The 10000-nt window shown below is 41.2% G+C and overlaps 1 protein-coding gene across 9 annotated transcripts in view; it reads left to right on the top strand.

The window, feature by feature from the left end:
• Window positions 1-10000, top strand: part of LOC121718043 (adhesion G protein-coupled receptor E5-like) — a 44194-nt gene that overhangs the window by 20629 nt on the left and 13565 nt on the right. For 2 of the 9 annotated variants that reach the window (XM_042102834.1, XM_042102833.1), the window contains 7 exons: window positions 3879-3998; window positions 4198-4281; window positions 5175-5318; window positions 5519-5647; window positions 7909-8043; window positions 8401-8535; window positions 9444-9578. In XM_042102834.1, coding sequence (XP_041958768.1) covers window positions 3879-3998; window positions 4198-4281; window positions 5175-5318; window positions 5519-5647; window positions 7909-8043; window positions 8401-8535; window positions 9444-9578 — 882 coding nt within the window. The remainder of the gene's footprint in view (window positions 1-3878; window positions 3999-4197; window positions 4282-5174; window positions 5319-5518; window positions 5648-7908; window positions 8044-8400; window positions 8536-9443; window positions 9579-10000) is intronic. The other 7 variants (XM_042102839.1, XM_042102836.1, XM_042102842.1 and 4 more) reach the window with 5 other exon arrangements.

Below are 10000 nucleotides of genomic sequence, written 5' to 3'. Positions count from 1 at the left end.
GTGTATTGTGTGTGTGTGTGTGTGTGTGTGTTGTATGAGTGTACATGTATGAAAGTGTGTGTGTGAGAAGACGTGTGAGAGACGCCCAGGCAAAGCACCACTTTAGTTTGTGTTTGTCTCTTCCGCCTGAGAGAGGAGAGAGGGGGAGAACGAGTAGGGAAAAAAAACCTCCTCCTAGCCAAGGAATCTAAACTTTCACTGAAATGTTATCCAATGTGTCCAGTCTTAAAACGAGTAAATAATGACAATATAATGCCTGCCAAGAGTTTTTGTTTTGAAGAAACAAAACATTGAAAAAAAAAACTCTACTAGCAAAAGTCTGTGTGTCAAAAGTGTTTTCTGAAATGATTAAAGGTGCTCTGTGATGTTGGGTATCATCACTTCTGTTGACGTTCAAACAAAATAGAGAGCTAGCTCGCTAATCTCTCCCCCTCCCTCCCGTGCAATTGAAACTCTCCTAATTGCGCATCTCATCAGTGACTGGCTGGTTTGTTATGTTTTTATGGTCCAGGCTGTTTTTGTTGCCGGTTTTGGAGCCTGGGGGCCTATTGTACAAAACTAGGATAAGGGATTAAGACAGGATATCTTGGTTATCCTGGCTCAATTTATTTGTGATCCAGTTGCACAAAAGCGGGATAGGGGGCAGCAGAATATGTTATGGTATAAATTACCATGGCAATTTATTCTGTGGAGCTAGCCTGCTCCAGACCAGGCTAAATTCCAGGATCTATTTAATCTCATCCCTTATCTCAGTCAGCAGTCACCACAAACGTAAACCAATAGTTATTCCACTGCCCACTACACATTGTCATCACATATACCTGGACCCACTGTCATTATTTAAATGTTTGTGATCATTAATTAACTTTTACATACTCGCCATTCCCGACCTGTCATGCAACAATGTGACGTCACGGCAGTGCCTAACCATTTCACGCGTGGTGGTCGCGGAACTAGTTGCAATATTCTCCTAAACAGAGGTGTTGCTGTTTGTTGCTGTTGTGAAAAGGCTATCGCTACCTACTTCACACCGTAGAAGAAGCAATGAAGCCACTCTAGATGCCATGGTGAATCAGTGAATCTGTGATCGGTGGCGGGTTCTATTTGAGGGAGCCGTGAGCGCGCACTTATCCAGGATAGATTTCACCTGGCTTGACGAATCCGTGTCTGTTCATCCTGGCTTGCTCGTTGTGCAACCAATTAAGCCTGTACGCTCTTGTTTTGGATTCATTGAGTGCAGCTCAATAACTTATCCCGGATGTCTTAATTCTACTTTTGTGCAATAGGCCCTGGGTTGTCCACAGAGACTGAATTGTTTTACAGTTTATTAAGGCCACAGGCAGCTAGCAGATGGTGAGGTGATGTTTGCAGTATGTGACAAAAATGTTTTAGCTTAGAGACTGTGTAACATTGCTTAGAGCACCTTTAAATAATGACAATAGCTGTACCTTTGTTGAGAATTGTGTTTTGAATAAGACAAAAAAAACCCTCTTCATAGCTACTAGCAAAAGTCTTTCCCAGACATTTCTTTCAGGGTTGTTTCCTGAAGATGATTAAATAATGACAATAATTGTTTACCTTATTTGTTGAGGGTTGTGTCTGACTGTGCTGAGTTTAGCAGGAGGCCTGCAGTGGCTACACAGTGGCCATACACAGATACCCTGGGGCCACTGGGATAGGGCATGCAGTGGGGTGGGGCAAGCAGTGGGGTGGGATGAGGCATGCAGTGGGGTGGGGCATGCAGTGGGGTGGGATGGGGCATGCAGTGGGGTGGGGTGGGGGTGAGGAGGGACTGGACTGCACTGTGTTTTTGTACTGGCTGGCAGAGCTGGTCTGTGGGACAGATGATAAGGGTTCTCTGTATTCTCTAGGACACAAGCGACTATTACATCATCAACTGAGAGAGAGAGAGAGAGAGATGTGAGCACTTTCATTCCCTTTATGGGTGTGTAAGGGAAACACCTGTGCGTGTGTGTGTGTGTGCGTGTGTGTGTGGTTGTGTGTGTGCGTGTGTGTGTGTGTGTGTGTGTGTGTGTGTGTGTGTGTGTGTGTGTGTGTGTGTGGGTGCGTGTGTGTGTTTGTGTGTGTGGTTGTGTTTGTGTGTGTGTGTGTGTGTGTGTTTGTGTGTGTGTGTGTGTGTGTGTGTGTGTGTGGTTGTGTGTGTGCGTGTGTGTGTGGTTGTGTGTGTGCGTGTGTGTGTGGTTGTGTGTGTGTGTGTGTGTGTGTGGGTGCGTGTGTGTGTTTGTGTGTGTGGTTGTGTTTGTGTGTGTGTGTGTGTGTGTGTGTGTGTGTGTGTGTGTCTGTGTGTGTGGGCGCGTGTGTGTGTGTGTGTGTGTGTGTGTGTGTCTGTGTGTGTGGGCGCGTGTGTGTGTGTGTGTGTGTGTGTATGTGTCTTTTCGGGAGACAAACGTAGAAAGAAACTGAAAGGACTCACTCACATCTTTTTAGGGACTTTTGACTAGAGAAGTCTTATTTTATCCCCCCTGTGATTTGGCAGCAGTAGTTCACAGGGCATTGTAGCGCTGCCAGGGTAAACAGTTTAAAAAAACAGTTTACCCCGTTACCATGGCATCGATTGCGCCACGTGGACAACCATGCCAAAGCGGGAGTGTCACTAACACGTTGTGTTGAGTCATCAATCAGACACATTTTATCCAGCGTGACAGCTGGATGTTGTTTTTATGTACTGCACTTTGATATTTAAGCACTTTATGGACCTCATTTAATGTGATAGAATGTAAGGTTGCTGATTTGTGTTGCTGGAAATTGGTTATGAATGCAGCGGGTTCCCCAATACACTTACAATACACAATTCAAAAAGAGAAGATAAGAGAGAGGGAGAGAGATATAAAGAGAAAGAGAGAGATGAAGAGAGAGTTTTTTGCCCCTATGCACATACTTCCTTGTTTTAAGGTGTGTGTTTGTGAGTGTATAAGTATAAGTATATATACTCTTTTGATCCTTTGAGGGAAATTTGGCCTCTGCATTAGTGAGCAGAAGCACACACTAATCCCGGCACAGTGAGCTGCCTGCAACAACAGCGGCGCTCGGGGAGCAGTGAGGGGTTAGGTGCCTTGCTCAAGGGCACTTCAGCCGTGCCTACTGGTCGGGACTCGAACCGGCATCCCTCCGGACAAGGGTCAAAAGCAAGGTCAAAAAGTAAGGTCAAAAACAGGATGCCGTGGCAAGAAAACTCTGCAGTGAAGGACTCCAAGAGCCCAGCCTAAATACTGTGCCTGACTAAGTAATCAGACACAGGTGTGCTGAGCAGCAGAACAGGGAGACAGGAGATGCAGTAGGTCAGCAGCAAAACATGGCATGGAGTTGACCACCTGGGAATGGAGCACCTTAAAAGTGCAGCCAGCCAGGTAGATACAGGAAAACCCGGCTCAGGATCTGGAAGGTCCTGGACGATTCGTGACCCTCCACTGCCCCCTACTGTAAAATAAGTGCAGCTGTTTGATTTTGTGACACCCTTCATATTACTGCCTGTGGGACTCCGAATGTGTTGCTTAGCTTGAGTGTCTGCACTGGTTTGCACATTTCAAGGGTCTAAAATCAAGATTTAAAATAAATAGAATGTACAGTGAAATATTGGGCAATTCATTTATTACACTCTTACCCATATATGTGTTAGTTGTTGACTACTAATGAAGCTTTCAGTTCGTAAAGGAAGAATCATGCATCATGATGGTTTTAGGAAACAGTATTCACACAAACAAACAAACAAACAAACAAACGCAAACACACACACACACACACACACAAATAATCACCACAAAACCTCATGAATGTGTGTGTGTGTGTGTGTGTGTGTGTGTGTGTGTGTGTGTGTGTGTGTGTGTGTGTGTGTGTGTGTGTGTGTTTGTCCTTAACAGGCCTCTATCTGAGCAGCGGAGTGCAATTGGATGCACAATGCCCCAAGGGATGGACCCTCCATAATAGAAAATGCTTAAAGTGCCCGGATGGATTTGTTCTTAATGAAGGAAAGTGTTTAGGTAAGGATGATGGATTTGTCTATCACAATTCAAACAACCAGCAGCAGACATCACTATCCAACAACCAGACCAGACTTGCATAACCAATCCAAAAGGCTTCACATTCGATCTAAGCCTGTTTGGAGATGTGCTATTTAATGTCTTGTTGTTTGTTGCGACATGGAAGCAGCCATCTGATAGTTATCTATACCACACACAGATAAGAGTTCCCAACCCAGGAACCCAAGACAGGGATCAGGTAGATGCAATGAGGGATATGTCTATACTGGTAGAGAATGTGAAGGTAAGAATGCTGAATGAACTACCACCACACGCGATACGTAAGGGATAATGTATGTATGCCAGCCATTATTGGGAAAATAAGTCCCGACAAGGCGAACCGGACTTGGGGTCTTGCTTCGCCTTGAAGGGACTTATTTTCCCAATAATGACTGGCGTTCTATACATTATCCCACTTTTACATGGCTACTTGCCAAAACGAAAAAATAAACTCCACGATATGTCTGTTTACATTTATTTGTTACCGTTTCGTTGTGGCTTTTGCTGAGAACCAAACAGTTCCCAACACACGCTGAACTTGAATCAAACGTTCTTTAGAACTCAGCTGATCAACCGTCTGCCTTCACATTTGAATGGAAATCTGTTGCCATTGACAGTGGTCATTATTTTCGTAGACGAAAATAATGACCAGTAGACTTTTGGGAAATCCCATTCAAGACAATGGAGCGTTCTACTAGCATTGTGAAGAGCAGTATAATAAAACATGATAATAACAAGCAGGGCCAGATACTACTTAAAATTTACAGTATGTGATCACTTTGGCAGTTTTATTTTTTCAATTGTCAACAGAGATTATTGAAAGATATCAGCAGAATCAAGAAGCATTCTATTCTATCCTATTCTACTATATTTTATTGCATTCCAATCTACTTCTATATTTATTTACCATTATGTGTGTGTGTGTCTCAGGAAACAGAGTCTGTCGCAGATTCTTAACCTTGTCAACAGTCAGCTGCTGTTTGTTTGTTTATAATCTGTGTGTTGAGAGGATTTATTTTTCTTTTATTTACAACCACCCCTCTGATAGATGTATTTCATTTAGATTAATTTGACTAAAGTTCTGACAGTTTCTTACATATTTTTTTTAATTATTATTATTGCCTGACAACAATTTAGACGAAAATGAATGTGTAAGTGTGGATCCTATCTGTGGACCGAATGCTACCTGCTACAACACAATAGGCAGCTACCACTGCACCTGTCAGACGGGATTCAAATCCTCAAAGGAGACATTTACTGCTGAGGACTCATTTTGCAAAGGTAAGTCCCTGTACTGTATAAACTGGGAGACATTTTGCTGGAATATTCTGGGATGTAATAACTTAATACATAGCATCCTGACTGTCCGCACGCACACACACACACACACACACACACACACACACACACACACACACACACACATGCACACACACACACACACACACACACACACACACTTTGTATCATCCTCTCTGTAGATATAAATGAGTGCACGGATAAAACACACACGTGTGAGCTCAGTCAGACCTGTTTCAACACACCTGGATCCTTCAAGTGTGTGTGCCGTGATGGTTACAGACAAGGACGTGGGGACTTGGCCTGTGATGGTAAAAACATTTGTTATTCATTACATCTCTCTCTCTCTCTCTTTCTCTGTCTGTTTTTTCCCATAGTGTTTAGTGTAGATTAAAGACAGTTGCACAATAATTTGAATTGAATTGAATTGAATTTGAATTGAAGTCAAAATCAGGATCTAGAATTACAATTCAAATTTGAATTAAAGGAAGTAGTATTGAAATTCAATGAAATTTGATGAAATTCATATTTTAAGTGTATACTATATAGTGATTTAACAACTTATATTGCTTTGAGAAAGTAATCCACATAAAGCAGTGCTTCTCAGAATGTGGTCTGGGGACCACTGGTGTTCCGCAAACTATCTCTAGTGGACCACGAGTAGATGTGGTAAAGTATCATAAGATGAGTGTTTGCAATATTGAACTAACTCTTGCAACACTGCACGTTATGTCAATTCACACTTCAAAACTGGGGTATGAAACATAACTAAAAGGTGCTCTAAGCGATGCCACACATTTTTTAGGCTAAAACATTTTATGTGACTTACTGCAAACATCACCTAACCAACCGCTAGCTGTCTGTGTCCTGAATAAACTGTAAAATGTGATCTCTGTGGACAGCCCAGGCTCCAAAAACGGCAACAAAAACAACCTGGGCAAACCTAGCCCATAAAAACATAAACTGTTCCAGCAAATCTCGAAGAGATGCGCGTTTAGGAGAGTTTGCACAGGAGTGACATGGAAGGGAGGGGGAGGAAGTAGCGAGCTAGCTCTCTGTTTTGTTTGAAAGTCAACAGAAGTGACGTTAGCTAGCATCATTTAGAGCACCTTTAATTGTCAAAAGAGGGTTAATTAGAGGAAAATCAAAGTCCTCTGACACAATAAGCAAGGTGGTTCAGCAAGTATTGTACAATATACTGTTGAAGTAAGCCTATTGTTTTTTTTTTTTTTTCCGTTGGTCACTGAGGTTTTTTTTAGTTAAGTGGTCCTTGGTCTAAAACAGTTTGAGAAACACTGACATAAAGTAATCCAAACCACATTTATAATAGAAGCTACCAGGATGCTGAACTGTAATTCTCTTCCACATAGCTAATCAACCTCAAACCTCAGAAACCCCACCCAGACACACAACATACCCACTCCCCACACACATACACACCTTTTCATCACCCCCCCCCCCCACACACACACACACACACAAAATACACCTTCTTAATTACTGCTTTTCACTCTTTTAAGTTGAGCTGGCTCTTGAGCTTAAGAATTTCATTACTTATAATTAATTGTATAAGTATATGACAATAACACTACTTGAACTTGAACTTGAACTTAAATAGGTAACTTATAACAGTAACCAATTGCATTTCCAAAGTAACCTTCCCAACACTGAATATATGTGAAATTCAACAAATTCTTGTCATGTTTCCATGAATTTACTTCAATTTCCTGTCAATCCAATTCCAATTCAAAGTCAACTTCCTGTGGGACAGAGTCAATTCAATTCAAATTTCCATTCATGAATTGAAATTCTGAATTTTGCACAAACCTGATCATTACAGAATGTTCTGTTTATGAAGGAAATTCAATGTCCACAAAATATAATATATTATATGTACTGTAAATGTCCACAGAATGTAATATAATAAGTAAAGTAAATATAAAGTATTATAAATATAAAGTATTATTTGCCAGTACGTTTGCCTTTCCTTTTCTGTAGAATTTATGCATAATACTACATGAACTTGGTTGAATAAATATACATGTATAAAATATAGGCTATTCATTAATATGAATATTTATGTAATACTATCAATATATTAAAACAAAAATTATCCTATCATAAAATGAGAAAAAAATAATATAATACAATCACAGCAATAGGGAAATATTTTGCAACAACAATATTATTATTATTATTATTATTATTATTATTATTATTAGTAGTAGTAGTATTAGTATTAGTATTATTATTATTAAGAAAGATAACATACCGTAATTTACCTTATAATGGGAATAATGGGAAAGTTATAACACTGTTTTGTTGAAGAATGCTGAAGAGGAAAGTTAGTTGTGAAACAGCGTCTTGCCAAAAGTGGTTGTGGTTTCAGATTCTTGAATGAAACGATTAAATAATTTGAAAAGCGTTTGTATACTGGTTTTCTTTGCCTTGTGGGAAATGGCATTTAGTTGTAGTATGTTCTCTCACTAAATGACTGCATGCACTAACTGAATACACCACCTGCAAGATACAAACAGTGTGTGTGTATGTGTGTGTGTGTGTTGTGGTGCAGATGTGGATGAGTGTACGGAGAAATCTTTTGATTGTGGCTTAAATGGCACCTGCCAAAACACGCCTGGCAGCTACACCTGCACCTGTCCTGAAGGGTTCAGGAACCATAGCAACAACACCAAAGCCCCTTGTGAAGGTGAGAGTGTGATTCGGGCCTGTTAGTCACTAAGCTGAAAGTTACTGCTGCTGGTCTGGTCTTTATTATGATGTACTCATGGTGCTAGTAAACTAGAAAAAACACACTTCACTTAACTTCACTTAAACTAGTACTACTAACGCAGACTGAATTGCAATATCATACTATGCTATGCCATTTTACAGTATACTATGCACCATGATACTAAACAGTGCTGAATACATTAATACTGCAAATTTTTGCCAGACTATTTTATTATGCTTTTCGCTATTTCAAATAATCTACTAAAATAAACATGTGCATGTGAGGTTAATCGTGTGTGTGTGTGTGTGTGTGTGTGTGTGTGTTCCGGTGCAGATGTGGATGAGTGTGTGGTGAGTCCTCCTGTTTGTGGCCAACACGGCACCTGCACAAACACACCCGGCAGCTACACCTGCACCTGTCCAGCAGGGTTCAGTAACCGTGGTAACAACAGCAGAGCCCCTTGTGAAGGTGAGGGTGTGATTCAGTGAGGTGCTCTTAAGGGAGGGAACTCTTAAGCAGGCCGCACACAGGCTCTGACAGGAGTGTGCCGACACTTTCTGTCACCTGCCCATGTACACCAGCGCCAACATTTTCAACTGACTAGTATATTTGATAAACAGTTATTATGTGGCGCTGGCTGACAAACATAAAATTGAATCGTAATCTACAGGGCAGCGGCAAAAGCTTGAATGCAGAGTGTGTCACACTCATATTGGTATCTATGTCTATGCCTTTACAATGCATACTACATGCTAACAGCTACTTGTTATCCCTATCAGGCATACACCTTTTGAGGACTGAATCCTTCCAGAACTTTACTGTAAATTATAAGTTTAATGGCTCATTTCCACTGGGACCAAGGTTGGCCCAAGGCTTTTCCTTGGACTTAAGCACTGTTAAATAGCCTTAGTCATCTGTTTCCACATGGTGTTAAAGAAAAAGTCAGAGGCTTTATGCCAGACACCAGAGTTTACCCTATAATGAAAATGCGACATAGTTGACCCCCATAAATGGTCACTTAAGTAAATGTAATCTTCAGTTAGCTACATTCTAGTAATCACACTCTTCAAAGTACACCCAATGGCCCTGTTACCTGTAGACTTTAAGAACAAACAGTAGCATTTCAACACCTGAACCTGTAATGTACTGATTGTTATCGTGCTTTTGCCATGTCACACTTTGCTATTCTTTACTGTGCTGTATTACACACAATGCTGTAAATCTATGATGCTACACTGTGCTGTGCCATACTTTGTTTAGCATGCTGGCATGCTCGTCAAACTTTATCTTGATAACATAAGATTTTTTTATAACATGCTTCATAATGGTCACCACCGTGTGTGTGCGTGTGTGTGTGTTTGTGTATTCTCGTGCAGATGTGGATGAGTGTGTGGTGGGTCGTCCTGATTGTGGCTCAAACGGCACCTGCACAAACACACCTGGTGGTTACTATTGCACCTGTGCAGGAGGGTTCAGGAACCATGGCAACGACCTCAGTGCCCCCTGTGAAGGTGAGGGGGTGTGGTTTAAGGAGGTGCAGCGGTGCATTTGAGACAGGGCCTAGTGACCTCACTTAGAAAAAAGCTAAACACTTCACAAAGTACTTCATTATTATTGTGACACTGCTGGTGGTGGTAGCATAGACCTGGGCTAGAATGCAGTAGTCTGAAAAAAAGTTGTGTTGTTATAATTCCACTGCTGTGCCCTTGAACAAGGCACTTAGTCTGAGTTGCTCTGAGGAGAATGGCCCTTGTAATATAATTGATGTAAGTTGCAATGCATTGATGCGGCCATGGAGTGTTTTCAAACCTTAATAAGGGCAGTCTCATATTGATAATGATCTCATATTGGACAAATGAGACGCCTCAATGAAGTCAGAGATGATATATTTATTTGTTCAGTCTCTGAGTGGATGTGGAAGGGGATGGGGAAT

Source organism: Alosa sapidissima, chromosome 9, assembly GCF_018492685.1.
Source record: "Alosa sapidissima isolate fAloSap1 chromosome 9, fAloSap1.pri, whole genome shotgun sequence".
Lineage (NCBI taxonomy): Eukaryota > Metazoa > Chordata > Actinopteri > Clupeiformes > Clupeidae > Alosa > Alosa sapidissima.
This window is presented reverse-complemented; position numbering and strand designations above follow the sequence as displayed.